The sequence below is a fragment of the Perca flavescens genome, chromosome 3 (genome assembly GCF_004354835.1).
Source record: "Perca flavescens isolate YP-PL-M2 chromosome 3, PFLA_1.0, whole genome shotgun sequence".
Taxonomy (NCBI): Eukaryota; Metazoa; Chordata; class Actinopteri; order Perciformes; family Percidae; genus Perca; species Perca flavescens.
The window spans coordinates 3,251,063-3,269,963 of NC_041333.1; the positions used below are offsets into that span (position 1 = coordinate 3,251,063).

General features: G+C 41.8%; 1 protein-coding gene across 1 annotated transcript in view; it reads left to right on the forward strand.

Annotated features, from left to right (window-relative positions):
• The first annotated feature begins 932 nt into the window (after positions 1-932).
• The window catches only part of frem2b (FRAS1 related extracellular matrix 2b), a 60,519-nt gene continuing 42,550 nt past the window's right edge, over positions 933-18,901 (forward strand). The window contains exons 1-2 of the mRNA XM_028573513.1: positions 933-6,084; positions 7,645-7,734. Coding sequence (XP_028429314.1) covers positions 1,074-6,084; positions 7,645-7,734 — 5,101 coding nt within the window. The 5' untranslated portion in view covers positions 933-1,073. The remainder of the gene's footprint in view (positions 6,085-7,644; positions 7,735-18,901) is intronic.

Below are 18,901 nucleotides of genomic sequence, written 5' to 3' on the forward strand. Positions count from 1 at the left end.
TAATTCTAAAATATCTACGTCTTATGTGGATGTGCAGTGTTGCTCACCGTGCCAAAATCCTACCAACATGTAATATAACTGAGTCATTTAAACCTACCCTGCTGTGCTGCACAATGCCTGCGTGGGTGTCCTCTTAATCAACGCTGGTTGAGCAGATGAGTGGCGCAGAGAGAGGCAGGATCATGACTGGGCTTGTCAGGAGTCAGAGGAGAATGCTCTGCTGGGGGAAGCGTCTGACACCTGGAGGACCTGTGTGATGAGAGAGCAGCAGAGCAGGAAATAGGACAATGCACAACTCCAATAAATAGAACTTTTGAATCATGCTTTAAAAGTGGATTGTGGGCTATTTTGAAGGGTAAAATCTGTCAAAATGAGCTGTGTGTGGTGTGTGGTGTGTGGAGCATCCTCCCTCCCTCCCTCCCTCCCTCCCTCCTCAGCATCGTCAACCACCAGAGGGAGACAAAGCTTTTCTCTAGTTTAGAGTATCAGTGAAGACTCTTTTATACAGCTGTACTTTTCATTGCTTTCCCTTGTTTTTAGGACTAGTCTGCTCCATGGAGTGGAGTGACTGAATACTGTATCTTTGATTAGAGCACAAATGTAGGTGACTTTATCTTACAGCGTAACATGAAGTCATTCGAACATCATTTCCATTTCTGTCCTGGCCATAATGCATGCTATAAACCTTGCCTCCTGCCCAAATATCGACTCCTTCATGTATTGTTCTTTCCCTTATCCAACCTGATGAGGTGCAGCCCACGCGGCATCGTTTTGTGCGCCCAGAATGACACGAGCCACATCCATTTAAAAGCTGACAAACGCATTCCAGCGGAGATATTGACCAATGGGCTGAGAGGGGGGCGTAACTGTCCTTACTCCGGCAAAGCAGGAGTATGAAGTTTATGTTATCAGTGTACAGCTGCTGGGGGAGAATGGTGCACCGTAGTGCCCGTAGGTGCGTGATATTGTCCAACTCTGGTTTTATATTCTCGCAACTTTAACCGTAGGCTACTAAATTTAGGAGGGTGTATGCGCAAAGTTCAACGTGTCTCCGTTGCGGTTCCACACTCCAAATGGCTTGGATTATTCCCCCGCATCTGCACGGGACTGGCGCTGCTTTTGTCCTGCTTGCGGTGATTCTGACAGGTGATGCGGTCGCGCAGGTCTTTGACAGCTATGGATTATCGTACGCCTTGAGGTCCGAGCTGTCAGAGGACACAATATTGGTTGCCAATAATGGGATCCGCGTGCCTTTCGGGAGATCTGTCTTCATTGATCCCATCAACGATTTGGTTATCCAAGTTCAGCCCGGCGATAGATGCAGCATAACGGTCCTGGACAATGATCCCTTGTCTCAAAGGCCTGGGCACTTGTCTCCGAAAAAGTTTCCGTGTGAATTTGGCCCCAACGACGTGAAGTATTCTCACTTTGGTTCCAGGAGTCCTCCGAGGGATAGAGTGAGATTACAACTCAGGTACGACACCCAAACGGATACCGTTATAATCCCGTTTATGATGGAGGTGGAAGTCATCTTCACACAGCTCGAAGTGCTGACCAAAAACATGCCACTCACTGTCGAGAAACTGCTCGGCACAAGTAACCCCATCGATAGAAGAATTTTAGAATTCACCTATGATAATAGCGTGCATCAATGCAAAATCGCCTCTCTGTCCAGTGGCAGCGTGCTGCCCAGGTATGGGAAACTTGTGGATGGGGACAGCCTTGGAACAATGGTAGACTGTGATGAGTTTATTAAAATGGACATCCGCTATCAGCACACTTTTGCTTTGAAGTCCCCAAACCGAGATTACATTCCAATGCTTGTGGAGTTGCATGATAAGGAAGGCAATTTGCTCAAGCAGGAGTTTTTCCAAATTCTAGTGAGGATTAAAGATGGAGAGGAGAACACAGCTCCCAAACCCAGCTTTGTTGCAATGATGATGATGGAAGTAGACCAGTTTGTAATGACAGCGATAACCATGGACATGCTGGCTGCGGAGGATGTTGAGTCTAATCCTGACGAATTAATTTTCAACATCACATCCACCCTGTCCTTTGAGGAGGGCTACATAGTGAGCACAGATGATAGGAATTTACCAATAACCTCATTTTACCAAGGAGACCTCAAAGACTTGAAAATTGCCTACAAGCCCCCTGCTGTGGATTCAGACACTGAGCGGATTTTCCAGATTGAGTTTGAGGTTGTGGACACAGAGGGGGCTGTGTCAGACCCTTTTGCTTTCATGATTGTTGTTAAGCCTATGAACACCTTGGCCCCTGTGGTGACTAGAAATACTGGCCAGTTACTGTACGAGGGTCAGTCCAGGCCTCTGTCCAGCTCACAGAATCTGGAAATCAGCGACGAGGACAGTTTAGATAAAGTCAAAATCACAGTTATCGATGGGCTGAGGCATGGAGAATTAAGTGTTCTGGGTTTGAGGAGGAAATTTTTCACTCCGGCTGACCTCGACGCCGGAGCAGTCATTTATCAACATGATGGCAGCGACACATACAGTGATAATATTATTTTCAGAATGACAGACGGCACAAATGAGGTGGAGTTTCTGTTTCCCATCACTGTTGTGCCAACTGACGACGAGCCTCCCATAATCAACGCCAACACTGGTTTGGTTTTATTCAAAAACCAAATGATGGCAATCTCCTCACTCATGCTCAGTGCAGCAGACATCGACTCCGAGGATTCTTCAATAAAATTCACAATAGAGCTTCCATTTTCCACGATTGGGCAGGTGTTGCTGCGTCAGTCTGAAGCCCCAGAGGACCCGTCGACCTGGAAGTTTAATACAGAGGATGAATTGTATGAGAAAGCAGTGACTGAATGGCTGCAGCAGGATATTACAGATGGCAAACTGTTTTACAAGCACATTGGGCCTCACAGCGTCAGCACAGTCATGGATCAGTTTGTGTTTCGAGTTCAGGATGACAATGACCCACCAAACCAATCAGGTGAGAGCTCGTTTATTATCAAAATTCTCCCTGTTGACGACGTCCCTCCTGAACTGTACCCTGGCACGACTCTGCAAATGACCGTGCATGAGTATCAGCTTACGTACTTCCGAAAGAAATTCCTGCGTTACACTGACCTGGACTCAGAGGATCGGGATCTCAAATACACAATAATCCAGCCACCGATGGATACAGATGAGAATAGCCCCATTGTATTGGGAGCTCTGGTATTAACTGAAAAGCCAAACACTGAAGTCACAGTTTTCACTCAGGCGCAAATTAACCACCATAAAATAGCTTACAAACCTCCTGATTTAGAGCTAGGAATTACCAGTCACGTTTTGCAGTTCCGGTACACCGTGGAGGATGTTTCTGGAAATATTGTAGAAGGAGTTTTTACTATATTTTTAAAGCCTGTAGACAACAAGCCGCCTCAAATAACCAACTCTGGATTTACTGTGCTTGAACGCGGCACGCATATCATTACAAGTGCTGAGCTGGACACCTCAGACACAGACACAGACAACAAACAGATATCCTTCACTATTACTCAGCCTCCACTGCATGGCCAGATCCAGTTCACATTCACTGAAATGACAAGAGGAGACACTTTCAGCCTCGAGGATATTGGAAATGGCAGAATGTCATACATCCATAATGGACATGAATCAACGGTTGATTCAATACAAATAGATGTCAGCGATGGCGTCCACATTGTCCCAATTACTATAAAGATTACAGTGAAGCCAATTGATGATGAGACTCCAACTATCAGTCTCCCAGCTGGCACAATTGGCTCCTACATAGATGTACTGGAAAATGGAGCAACAGAAATCACAAGTAATGTCATTCAGGGAAGAGATGAGGACACGGATGACCTCCGATTGACGTTCATTGTGGAGGACCCACCATCATTAGGTGTCATTCTGGTGAAAGGTGTCCAATCTGGCACATTCACCCAAGCTGATATCATTAACGGCTTTGTGGTCTATGCTCATACCAGCGGGGAGATAGGTTTGACCACAAAGGAGGACTTTTTTAATCTCACATTGACGGACATGTCTGATGAGTGGACTGTAGGGGGAAATAAGATCACAGGTGTCAGAGTGCATGTAACTATTCTTCCCCTGGACAGCCAGGCTCCAGAGGTCTTTGTGGGGCCTCAGTTCACTGTTATTGAGGGAGAGAAGAATGTCATTCAAATTCTTCATATAAGCGCTGATGATGCAGACACCTCCAACGATGACCTCCTTTGTACAATCATTGTACAGCCGACTTCAGGGTACGTGGAAAATATCTCCCCTGCCCCCGGCTCAGAGAAATCCAGGTCCGGGACAGCTATTAGCGCTTGGACCATCAAGGACATCAGACAGAATCACATTAACTATGTTCAAAGCATTCACAGAGGAGTCGAGCCAGTGGAGGACAGGTTTACGTTCAGATGCTCTGATGGCATCAATTTCTCTGAAAGGCACTTTTTCCCTATCTCCATAATCCCCTCTAATGATGAAAAGCCTGAGATTTACATGAGAGAGTTTGTAGTTATGGAGGGCATGAACATAGTCATAGACACTCCCATTCTGAATGGCGCTGATGCAGATCTCCCCTCTGATCAACTCACATTCATTATTACCAAACCCCCCAAGCACGGATTTATTCTCAATCAGCTCACTACCGGCACTATCCCCGTCTCAAACTTCACCTTGGATCAGATCAGAGAGGCCTCCAGCATTGTTTATGAGCACGATGACTCAGAGAGCACAGAGGACAGCTTTGATATTGTTCTCACCGACGGAAAGTTCAGTGTAGAGAAAACGGTAATAGTTATGATTATCCCTGTGGACGACGAGACACCGAGGATGGCAATCAATGACGGCCTTGAAATTGAGATAGGCGACGTGAAAGTCATAAATGGCGATGTTTTAAAAGCCACGGATCTGGACTCAGAGGATGACACGTTAACTTATATTATCCGCTATGGGCCAGGTCAGGGATATTTACAGAGGGCAACACCCTCTGGGACTTTACAAAACATCACAGTTGGAATGAACTTTACACAAAGCGAAGTGGATCAGGGTTTAATTGTGTACACCCATAACGGGCAAGAGGGGATTCGAGACCTCATCAAATTTGATGTGACAGATGGCATCAACCCTTTGATTGACAGATACTTCTACGTGACAGTGGGTGGCATCGACATGGTTTTCCCAGACGTGATCAGTAAAGGTGTCTCCCTTAAAGAGGGTGGCAGGGTTACTCTGACAACAGACCTGCTCAGCACCAGCGACCTCAACAGCCCAGACGAACACTTGGTTTTTACTATCACCAGAGCTCCCACGAGAGGACACCTGGAGTGCACAGACACACCTGGGATGCCCATCTCGTCCTTCACACAGCTCCAGCTGGCTGGCAACAAAGTCTACTACATCCACACTTCCGATGACGAAGTGAAAATGGATAGCTTTGAATTTGAAGTGACCGACGGCTACAACCCTGTGTTCCGCACTTTCCGCATCTCCATCACGGACGTGGACAATAAAAAGCCTGTGGTGACAATACACGGCCTGGTGGTAATCGAAGGAGAGAACAAACTCATCACTCCTTTTGAGCTAACAGTGGAGGATAGAGACACTATTGACCGCCTCTTAAAGTTCACAGTCACTCAAATCCCAGTTCATGGTCGCCTCCTCTTTAACAACAGCCGGCCTGTCACCTCCTTCACAAAGCAGGACCTGAATGAGAACATGATCAGCTACAAGCACGATGGCACAGAGAGTGCAGAGGACAGCTTCTCTTTCACCGTCACCGATGGCACTCACACAGACTTCTACATCTTCCCCGACACAGTATTTGAGACCCGAAAGCCCCAAATGATGAAGATTACTGTCCTCCCGGTGGATAATGGGGTGCCCCAGATTGTGATGAACAAGGGGGCCCCGACATTGCGGGTTCTAGAGACTGGTCACCTGGGGTTTGTGATTACCAGTAAGAGCCTTAAAGCAGAGGACAGAGACAGCATTCAGAATTCTGTGGCCTTTAGGATCACCGGTGCCCCAGAACATGGCTACCTGATCAACCTCGGCAAAGGAAACGCCACTATCACCACCTTCACACAAGGTAAGATAGCTGCTGATTTGAATTTGATGCAATTTTAAAATAGTTCCAATACAGAGCATAAAATTGACAGAACAGGGAGTATATAGCTATTAGGGCTGCAACTTACGATTTATTTTCATTTTTGATTAATCTAAATCTAAAAATTAATTTTTTCGATTAATCGATTAGTTATTTGGTCTATAAAATGTCCAAAAATGGTGACAAATGTCAATCGGTGTTCTCCAAAGCCCAAGATTACGTCCTCAAATGTCTTGTTTTGTTGACAACTCAAAGATATTCAGTTTACTACAGAGGAGAGAAGGAACTAGAAAATATTCACATTCAACGAACTGCAATCAGAGAATTTAAACTTTTTTTTCATGTAAAATGACTCATTAAAAATGAATCGATTATCAAAATAATTAGCGATTAATTTAATAGTTGACAACTGATCAATTACTGGTTAATCTTTGCAGCTCTAATAGCTATAACAAATTTTCAACTTTAGTCCCTAGTTGGGCTTTTACATGTACAGTGTAATTAAAATATACACCTTTCAGTATCAGTATCACAGCTTTGCAATCCTGTGACATTCTGTTAGATTTGTAACATACTGCAAGGACTCACATTGAAAACCATTTTTAATTCTCTTGAGCCCACTCTCATTTTACATTTACTCACTCTGCTAAATGTACTCCCCTGTGATGCCTGGAAAGAGTTCAAACACAAGGTTTTTGTTTTCGCTCAAGAGACTGCCTATTTACAGAGATAAAATATGCCAGTGCCTCAGGCTGATCAGATCTCACTAGAGGAGTGCATTTTTCCAACAGTGCCCTGTGTATTTCACTTTGGGAGCGAACTGATGGTAATTTGTGCATTACCGGAGTCGTATTTTGTAACCGAAGGAAAGGGGATTACGGACATGGTGATTGATAGGTGGCATGGTAGCCTGGCTCACAGCAGACCAATAACTTTGCTAACATGAGTACAGAAGTTATATTTTAAGCAGACCAGAGCAGTGTCTTGATAAATCTTGGTAAATGCTAAATTTCAGGGTAGCTGCATCAATTAATAACCATGTATCCTCTGATTTTGTTTTTTACTAAGTCACTGTGAGATGCTTTCCCCAAGAGGCCTGTTCAATATTTCAAGAGTTCTCACAAAAATAAACAGACAGTAAATAAAGATGCTATCTCCTGGGCATTTCAAAATCATGGCTATGCATTTTTATGCATCGTCCCTTTGACCTTCCAGATCCAGGGCTATATCAGGATGACAAACAGACCGCTGTGATGGAGTCCCAACAATCAAGCTATTCTTTATGTTCTGTGTCATTCAGGAGTCTAAATAGATATACACCCCATGTTACCAGGCAGTTTCTCCTTTCAGATTCCCCCGGCACTATGCAGTGGGCCCAATTCATCACACAGCCTCAGCCTGCTTGTAAGGGCTAAGGAGGAATTATTGACGGATAGTTTTTCAGGAACATAATTTCCCACTTGTCATATCAGCCAAATAACTGATGTAAACTTTTATGAGTAGGATATCATGGATATTTATGCAATTATATCTCTTTTTCAGCTGAAATTGACGACATGAACATATGCTATGTTCTGAGGGATGGCGTCAATGCTACAAATGACATCTTCTATTTCTCCATTGAGGACAATGGTAAGTTACTTTACTTAAAGGTGAAGGGTGGGGGTGTGGTCTTGACCAACTTGGGTTGGGTACCGAAACTCGGTGCCAATAGGGAACCGGTGCCGACGTAAACGGTAGTAACGATAGCGAATAAGAACGAAAGTTTCGGTGCCTCATTTCGGTGCTCGACTTTACACTACACCTGACAGCATGTAACGTTAGCCTACCTTTAGCTAGCAGCTGGATTAATCACGTTTAAAATGCTGACAGCTAACGTTAAACAGTGTAAAGTGTGACTGTATTTCACTGTGGAGGACTTCTACAGCGGGATGTAACAGTCTGCTCTGCAGCGCAGCAGCTGCCGTTGTCGCAATTCATAGATATACAGTATGTTTATATGGTCGGAATTAAACAACACAGACGGTGCGTTCACTCGCAGCTGCCGTTGTCGGAATTAAACAACACAGACGGTGCGTTAACTCGCAGCTGCCATTGTCGGAATTAAACAACACAGATTCACTTAAAACAGGTAGCCCTGTGGTGCATTCACAGTAATTCTAAAATACCCTTTTCCCATCTGGGGTTCAACAGCAATTTACTGTCGAAATAAGTTATTGTTATAGTTATTACATTATTATTAAATCTTTAATTTTGACCATGGCCTTAGCAATAAACAAGTCACTGACTGTTGTTTACTACACTTATTTTTTTTCTTCTTCTTTTTTTTTAACTTTATTGAAAAGTACCGGTTCAGGCACCGTTTAGGCACCGGCACCATTTTAAAAGTATTGATTTAGCACCGGAATCGAAAAAAAAACAGACGATACCCAACCCTAGCCATGATGTCTCTCTCTCTCTCATGGGTGGGCCAAATTCTCTGGTCGGGCAAAGCAGAGAAAGGGGAGGTAACCTTGCTCCTTATGACCTCATAAGGAGAAGATTCCTGATTGGCCCATCTGAGCTTTCATTTTCTCGAAGGCAGAGCAGGATACCCAGGGCTCGGTTTACACCTATCACCATTTCTAGCCACTGGGGGACCATAGGCAGGCTGGGGGAACTCATATTAATGTTAAAAAACCTCATAAAGTGACATTTTCATGCCATGGGACCTTTAAGATGCATACCTTTGGGGCTGAAATATTGAATTTTGATCAACTTTAAATTTAAGAGACTTTGATTTCTTTAAGAAGGGAAAGGAAAAGCTTGCATGTGCTTCATAATGGGCAGAATTACTAAGCAAAAGCTGTGTGCACAGACAAGAGAAAGTTACAGAATAACTGCACAGTTTCCTATTTCAGCATGAGTAAATGATAAAATATGCATGCAGTGAACAAGAAAAAAAATCAGAAAGTCAGAGCCCCCATGCGTATTAACCTTTCATCTGAACATTCACGTTTCTTACTGTGCAGTATACTAGGTATGAGTCTTACAGCACCCCACCTATGATCCACCATTATTTCTTTTCCATGCAAGGGCCGCCTTATTTGAAAAAGTTAAGATTGATTTAGCAAGCAAGTAATTAGTAGAACAATTAGCAAAGACCTTCCTTCCACTGCAGATATGAAATCAGGCACAGGCTCAGTAAATGGTTTGAGGCAATCATGCCGGTGTTGCCGATTAGCAGAAGCAGTGTGCCTGACAGTGTGTCCTTTCTGCTACCCTTCAGCCGTGATGAGTGAGCACAAAGGACCTCTCTAATAGGGGCCCTCTTTTCCCACAAGCACCTCAGAGGGCCCCAGTACACATTTTCTCATCTCTAGACTCGGGACTAATCGGTGGCTTCAGCTGAATAATACACAGGTTAACATCAATGCCAACAGGTGGATGGGGTGCTAATGAGTGATGACTAAAATGCAGGGAACAACTCCTTATCAGGCCACAATGCTGAACAAAAGTGCTTTACCTGAGCTGCTGGCAAATGCCAAGCCCATGCAGAGCTCTTTTGTTGTTGAGTGAGGTTCCGCTGGTCCCTTTATTATTGTCTCAATTGGGTTATTTGTCATGGATCTCTCGGGACTTCTCTCCCTCTGTCACATTCTCTGTCTTTCCAGCTTGCTTGATGCTTGATGACATATGTACTTGAATAGGTAGTTTACCTTCCAGAACTGGCAATTAGATTATTTTTGTTCTAGCACTCCCTACAATATTTTACATTACCTTTAGACTAGATAAGAGGATTTAAAACACCATATGTCTTGTTCTGTCCTCAATTATAGTTATGTGCTCTAACAAAACTTACAAACACATCGTATATCTCTAAAATGTCATTCTATGACATGGGAATTGGAATTTATAGTGGCATCTAAATGGCTTGAGTCTTTTTGGATGACCCATCCACACATGTACTGCACTGCAGCTTGTGAGGCAGTCAGTGAACATCTTTTTTAAAAAGATTTAAGCTGTGCTGGTGGCTGCCCTAAATCCCCAGACAGAGCCTCCAGCTCTTTGAACAGTCGTGTTGAGGAGCCGAATGGTGTACACTGGCACACAGCTGCACTATGTCATGTTCAGCAGTGGAAAACATTCTCCTCCTCACTTTTAAGTTCACGGGGAAATTTACCAACTGCACTTGGCAATTTCTTCAGTAGAAACGTTACTTTAATGTTGCATCTGTTCAGTGGGATTGCAGGAGGTTGCTTTGAGTATATATATGTATGTATTTATCCGCATATGTGTGTACTTTAGGGTGGTGGTCATTGTGTTTACGTTACATATAGACCTACAATACCAATAGACAGGATTGAAACCAGGGCTGGAGCTATTGAGTATGATCTTTTCTTCTTAAAAAATAAATAATTTAATCTATGAAATGGACAAAAATAGTGAAAATCCCCATGACATTTTCCCAATTTACTTGTTTCGTCCGACTAAACACAAAGATATTCAGTTGATTTTCAATTACGTTAAACAATGAAAAGCAGCAAATCTTCACATTTGAGAAGTAGACAACATTAAACTTTACAAGATTTTGTCCGATAGATTGTTTCAAGAATTTATCAAGTTTCATTCTTACTGTAGATTAATTTTCTGTTGGTTGCCTAACTTATAAATCGACTCATCATCTCAGCACTAGTTGAAGCCACTAACATTATCTGTTGTCACTTTTCCCTTGCTCAAAGATGAGCTTACTGTACTGAGATCAGTGCCCCACACAAGTGATTGTTATAGGATTTGTGCTGGCTCCATTGTCAATCCAAAAATAATGGGACTTACAACTTGCACTCATTACAGGGCAGGGCACTAATTTACTCTTGACATGTTTTCTTTTGCGCTGGGAGAATGACTGGAAAGTGCCAGGCCATTCATTACACTTAATCCAAATACTTATGGCAGTTTGTCCACACAGTGGTTTTAGCTTTTGAAGCTGAAATCATAGTTTCTCTGAGAGATGGATTGTCTTGGTGCAGGGCACAGTCTTGGCTCCTGAGTTCTTCTTGGCAGCGATGCATCTGCTGCTTGATGTGTCATTCAAACTTGGAGTGTTCAGAGCCCAAATTAAAATCTACATTGGACCTGACCTACTCTTGTCCATTGTTCTGCACAGTTCTACAGTATGTGAATATTGGCTGCAATGATGACGTTTGCTTTAAGTGGCCCAATATTTATCATTTTATAAGAACTGCTACAAAAGGATAACTCTCAGTAAATTATTTTGTAAAGATGGATAAATTATGCAATCTACACTTGAGAAGATGGGCTTTTTACCACAAATAATAACATGGCAATTAGGCTGCATCCCAAAATGCTTATCATATTTTTTAAATTAGTATGTGTCACAATAAAAGGATTGTCACTGTGTGACTAAAACACTGCTACTTTTAACCCTGATGTGGTAGAACAAACTTAATATTGAAATTACACCAAAATTATACTGCACTTTTTTTTTTAATGGGCTTTATAATCATGGGTTATTGGTGGACTTTGTGTGTTATTTACATTTAAGAAATCTTGCACTGTGTTCCTTTATAGCTTTATTTAAGGGGCTTTTTGCCAAAAAGGAGATAACAGCTTATTTACTCAGAGCTGCTTGTTTGTCGCGCTTTTTTGTCAAGCTTGTCAAAGCTTTGAATAAGTAATTACAGAGGACTGAAATTACACATATTAATTTGTGTTTGTTTACTGTTTTAGAGAAACCCCCCATCATGGACAGCTAAGCAATGTTACAAACAGAGGGGTGGGCCAGAAACCTTTTTAATCACTTAGAAAGTGTCATGTTTAGGGATCTGGATGTTTGTGTGTCCGTGTGTGCCAAGGAGGGTGCTGCTCTGTCATTCTAAGTCTGTTAATTGCTGTGTTTCGGTGGACTCCAGGCCTCCCCTTGTCTCCTGAGGATTTGGGTGCATTCAGGTGAGCTTACCTGAGCACACACGAGCCGTGGCATTCCCAGGCTACTATTTGTGGAGCAGAATCCCTGTCTGCCTCCAGCCAGTCAGTCAGCATCAGGGATGTTCCTATTGACAGACACACTGCTGTGGTCTTTGTTTTTCATTCCAGGCACTCACTACCATCTCTTTTTTTTTTTTTTTTTTTTTTTCTTTCTTTCACTGAGCTACAAAGAGGCAGCAAAAGATCATCGATTGTTCTGTTCATAAACATATGCTACTTCTGATGCTCCAACTCCACAGCTATGTCCAAAGTTTCCTTGAGTTTCCCATTTGTCTTGTGAGATTTGTTTAGTATGTGCATAGAGTACAGAACAACTTTATTTCAGATTTATACATGAATGGGTCAAATTCCTGACTGGAAAATTTTTTTCTTACTGTGGCAAACGGAGAGGAATTTTTCTTTTTCTTTTCAAGTTTCCAATGTAAGTCTGCAGCGCCCTCCTCAACAAGCATGTTTTGTTTGTTATTATATAAGTTCAGGTCCCCGTGAGAACCTCGACCTAATAAATCCTCCGAACCATTTTGGCCTGCCGTAACATCTGCCGTGTAGATCTCCTACATTTTCCGTGTTATCGGTGTGTAATCGCTTGTGACACTGAGTGCATACTTAAATCCATCTCCCTCGTCCCCCTCCTGACTAATCCCAGGTTCGGAGGGATTATCTTTCTCCCCATAGCGTGCTACAGCACAACAAAAGTAAGGGGGGACATGCACTCACATGCAGTTGTGAGGGTAATACAGACTTTGTGTAAGTTATAATATCCCCATCACAGTGCAGGTGATGACTCTGCAGTTTCACTGTGTTTCTATCCTGTTATTAATGAAAATGTCTTCCCTACACTTTTCCTGGGGGGTATGATATTCCTCTGTCCTTGGGACCTAAAGTCTGAATCACATACACATAATATGTGAGTTTCAGGAAATTACATAGCCGGTCCAGTTGTTGAGTTTTTAAAAGGGATTTTTAGGGGCGTTAGGTTTTCCTCACAGTCCATCTGTGCTGCAGCCAATAAAATAGGTAGTCCTTTTGATTGTAGTGGAAAATGTTAAGTGATAAAGACATCTGGGGGCTGATTAGAGGTGCCTTTCCTGGCTAACAGCTGCTTCACATTGGGGGTTAACAACACTGAATTACAGAGAGGATTTAGATTAATCGTTTTAAATGGTTTAAAAGTGATCTGCGCTTCTCACTAGTCCCTTATGTCTTTAGTCGCTAACTGTGACTTATAATTTTCTCACCGGTCTACATTGCAGGTATATGTGCAGTGTTTAAATCCCAGCATCCCAGATTTATTTTCCTTTAATGTGTGTGTGAAGAGCAGAGAAGTAAAGAAAAGGCGTACAGTATGTTGGAGAGTGCTGCAGTGGCTAAACAAACAAGGAGGAAGCTGTGCTCTTCGCTGAGGGTATGAGACATCCATTGTGAGCTTACAGCCTTGAGCCAATGTAATTTTTCTTAGAAAGAGATAAAAAAAATTCCATTATTAATGGTTGGCTTATTCTACAATGCACGTAAGCCAAAACATGTCGATGAGAAGTTTTATTCTTATGTTATGAATTATGCATTGAGTTAGACAATGAATGGGTTCTCTGTCTTTTTCCTTGGGTTTCCCTGGCTCAGGTTTTTTGGATTACTAACAGCAGTTAGTCCATGTTTAGTCAGAAAAGCATCTTACTGTTTGAGATGGGTGTCCTGGGACAGAAAATAAGAGTCCTGAATGTATTAATGATAATTTTGAAGAGCGACAGCATCTTATATATTTTTTATTCTGGTGGCGATTGTATATCACATACAGTAGGTATTTGGGTAAAACATGGCTGTGCCCTCATTTTCCCTTTGGGAAACAGAAGGGAAACCCTGCTTGATGATTCCCTTCCTCTGTCTTAATATGCTGCCAAAGTCAATGTATGGAGCTGAGGTTAACAAAGCAAAAGCAAATTCCCAAAAGTATAGAAACCCCAGGCCCAGGCTTGTTCCCTAGATGATGATATGTGTCGTCATACCTGCCTCAGGATATCAGTCTAGCAGAACTGGGGCCGCTCAAGCAATTAGTTTGTAGAAAATCCTTCTTTTGTGAAAAAAGCTTGCAGGCTGAAGTTTGTGTTCAGTTTTGAGTTTTGACAGTCAGGAGTCCCTTCAACTCCACATAAACCTGATGAATACATATATAAAATACATATAGCTTTCTAGCAATGGCAACAGGAGAAGATACATGTGTAAAACGGGATAGGAAACTGAAACGTTTAGCAATGTTGTTTGAGTTTTGGCCATAACATATCAAACCATTTAATGAGACTGTGTTTTGAGAAATCGGATAATCCAAAAAACAGCAGGAACTCTGAGTCGGTGATGCCACAGTCACTGCTGTGACATCTCTTTTCACTGTAGCAGAACTTTTGTTCAATTTTGCAAAATCACTCTGGATAATGTGTTTTTGGCCCCTGAATCCCAGCAGTGGGTCGGAGCTGCTCCTCTCAGCCCTGGTGCAGGATAAGCCTCTGACAGCTGGGCTAAGGCTCTATAGTGTCACAACTCTCTCCAGCTTAGACTGGCTTTCAGGATTGGAGCCCAATGCAGGGCTCCTTTTTAGACACTTTGAATGCACAAATATTCACACACATACACAGTCATACACCCAAATCCCCCACCATCTATCCTTCTCAGGGCCAGCTGCATGATCCCATAATCAGAGATGAAGCTGGCACTGCTCAAATGTTGCATCTAGATGCTGGGCATCAACTACAGTTTAATTGATAATGGCTTTGTCTTTGATTTCAAGCTGTTGTCTCTTTTGATTAGACTGCCGCGATGTCAGCCAGGGAAAAACACAGCCTTTCCTTTTGATATCACCAGCGTTCCAGTACTCCAAGAAAATATATACAGTAGGGGAATTGAACATGTTACACGGTTTGCATTTTATATTCTCCCTATGAACATACATGGAGTGTGTCTTGAGAGGGCTCTCATCTCAGAAAAGGTGCAGATGAAATCCTTTGGGGATTTTGTTTGTGGATAAACCCCCTCTCACCCCTACCACCTCCACCGCCACCTGCTTCCCTCCATAAGTGGAGCCTGATAGGCAGGATATGAGAAGTGGTCTAGCTGAGAAATGGGAGGGAATAGCAGTCAGAAGAGATGATAGATAGAAGTGCTCTGTTGGTCCCAGTGTTGGTGGGGGCAAGGCGTCAAGCTGCTTCCTGTCGCCTGTAGCAATGGCATGAATGTGCTGATGTGCAGTCGCACTCTAAACACCGCCTGTGTTGACAAGTTGTGAGGGCTCAAACGTAGTAGGTGAGCCCTTCGGGTGTGCACCATCATCTACATCAGGGATATTCAAAAGGGGGTCCGGGAATGCAGGGGGGCCTCCAAATTATTGTTAATTTTTGTTTTGTTTTAACATGAATCCAACATATTAGCAAATATAAATCCCCACTGCTTACTGGCCTATAGGTAAGGTAGTCACTAAGATAGCCATCCACAGATCCAGTTAATCTGAAGGATTCACTGTGCCACATGTATGTTTTAAAATTGAAAATGTAATTTATAAAATCATGCCAACAATTATTAGGCTTTTTTAAAAGCGTATGCAAAAAAAGGTATATATAAAGGCTTTAGGCGCCCTACACGTTATTGTAGACCCAGTTTAATATGCTACTTAATTTTATACAATATATGTAGTAGGGGGTCCCATCTCCGTCTCTCTTTCAGTTAAGGGGTTCTTGGTTTAAAAAACATTGAAGACCACTGATCTACATACAATAGAAATGATTTGTATAGACTCATCTTTTTTTTTTTAAATTTTTTAATAGATTTTTTGCTTAGAAGGACATAACAAATAACTAAAAACCATATCTGGATCAACCAGGGAAATGTCCAGAGCTCAGATCAACCCTTCCCCCATGAAGAATAGTGAGGAATGTCTTTCTGCCTGAAATTAACTCGACCATGCCTGGGTTTATCTTGGTTTTCCAGGACATAGGCTTGGAGTGAAGAGTTACATATTAAATGGGAAGAGGGAGACGAAAATAGGCCACAGGGTGCAGGTCTAAACCACTAGGCAATCTGATACAGCGGTTACATTTAGATCATTTAGTAATTGGCAGAAGCTATTACAATTACCACAAAAGGCTATCACTGGTCAATGCGTCATATGCAAAAGCTTTTTTCAGCACATTTTGTGTCATTACAGGGAGGGGACATTTAGTGCTATTGGGGCCCTGTGGCATATTCAGCTAACAGATTTACACTTAATTTACCTTATAAGGAAGAGTTGATAATTTTTTTAAAGGGCATTGATTGCGCATAAGTTAAAATGTCACAGACAGAGCTGTAGGCAATGATGCAACTTCTGCACGCCTCTCATGTTTATCCCCTTTGACATTTAGCTTTTGTGCTTCAGATCTAATAGTTGTCGGTGTCTGTGAGATAGAACTCATCACATCGTATTACTTTATTCCATTCCTCAGGGTGTTGTGCTCCATACACCGGGTCGTGCAGCTTTGTGTTCACTTTCAACACCCATGGTCTCTGAATCACCGCCCAACATAGAGAGCAGCTTTTTGAATCTGTTAATTTTTGACACATTTTATCCAATTCTGTGGTTATTTTCAAAGTGTTAGGTCTATTTTGGAACTATCATAGTTGTTATCACCACCTTTCTCTATCAGTAAGCTTGAACGTGTGAGCACTTCTGCTCTTCAATGCTGACATCAGTTTCAACACTGTTCCCTGCGCCATATTAAATACATTTAAACTTCATGACTGACAAGCTACATTAAGCACTGACACAGTTTATTTGGCGTTTTTCAATTCAATTCAATTTTAGGATTTGTAGGACTAGACCGCACTCTATAATTTCCAAAGCCCCAACAATTCCAGTAATTCCCTCAAGAGCAAGCATTAGCAGTGGCTATTGCGACAGTGGCGAGGAAAAACTCCCTTTTAGGAAGAAACCTCGGAAGACCCAGACTCTTGATAGGCGGTGTCTGACAGGGCCGGTTGGGGGTGGGATGAACAGTGGCAGTCATAATAAAGATAATGGAACAGTGTCTTTTGAGATTTCTTTGCCAGTTATTTGACCAGCAGATATAACCCACCCGTTGTCTTTGTTGCTGCCTTTGTATTGTTAAATAATGGTTGCTGATACAACATCATTAGTTGCTTATCAGAACTGCCAATGGAATAGCCACTTGATGAGGTAAAGCGGGGGTCTCCAGTAGCTCGCCAATAGGTTGACAAACTGAGACACAAAATTACCACGATATTAAAAGTGAGGTAGCTAACTTTGTGGGCCATAGACGTGTAAAGTGGTAATTTTTTCTTGGACCCTGATGGGAATATTTTCAGTGATGTAGCTAACTTTGTGGGCTAAAAAAATGTAAAATAGTCATGATTCATAAGCTTTGGGTATTGCAATTTCAGCGAACAGTAGCTTCATTCAGCTTATGTGTGTTATGTAAATAAATCTAAGCGATGTGTTGCAAGTAGGTCATGGCCACTTTTGTTATTTTAAAGTAGCCCTCAGATGAAGAAAGGTTGGAGACCCCTGATGTAAAGCCTCTCTGTATATGACATAATGCCATTTGCCAAGTTGGAGGTGTAACATCTAATTTACCACCTGGGGATCAATAAAGTATTAGATGTAACACTTAATTTACTAACATAGACGTGCAGGAACTAAGGTATACCAATTCTAAGGACTGTTGCTATATTAGTAAGCTAGACTAGGTACAGTGTTGATATTATAGTCGGTGGATGTGACACATATACTGCTAGTGTTAATGTTGTTTTTTAACGGATGGGTTTTTAAATGATGTGTGACTGCTTTAGTTACCTGGCTGCAAACCAAATCTCCCTCTGGGGACAATAAAGATAATGACTGTAAAGGTTGAAATATTATAGTCAGTTATGGTCAGGTGATGTGGCTTAAACTTTGCAGTCAGTATAGGCTTAAACAGTTCAATGCAGTGTTGACTATTTATTAGCATAATCTATTTATGCTCTTACAGCATTTAGCCGTTGCATCAAATTGGCATTATGGCATTATTATTGGCTAATTAGGACGTAGTGTTGGGAGTGGTATAATAATTGTGATAATTACAGTATGTCATGTATAACAATAAGTTTTCTATTCAAGCGTTGCACTAGTGTAACTTATATTCAAAATCGAAACTTAAGGAAATAGTTTGCCCAAATGATTATGCAACTTATGATGGGCTTTGTTTGCCTTGCCGTGCAAAGGTATAGGCTTACAACTAACAACTTATTTTCATGGTCGATAAATCTGTCAAAAAGCCCAAGATGACGTCCTCAAATGTCTTGTTTTGTCCACAACTCAAAAATATGCAGTTTACTGTCACAGAGAAGAAACTAGAAAATATTCACACATTTTAGAAGCTGGATCTAGAATTTTGTCATAAATAAATGACTCAAACGAAATAAATGATTATAAAAAATAGTTGACAATTCAATATTTGACAACTAATCTATTAATCTTTGCAGCTCTACAAATGTATAATTGCTTGGCTAACTATAAGGCTGTACTTCCTAATGACAAACTTCACAGCACAATGCAATGTATTGCACTATATAATAATATATATACAGTACAGACCAAAAGTTTGGACACACCTTCTCATTCAAATGCGTTTCCTTTTATTTTCATGACTATTTACATTGTAGATTCTCACTGAAGGCATCAAAACTATGAATGAACACATATGGAATTATGTACTTAAAAAAGTGTGAAATAAGTGAAAACATGTCTTATATTTTCGATTCTTCAAAGTAGTCACCCTTTGCTTTTTTATTA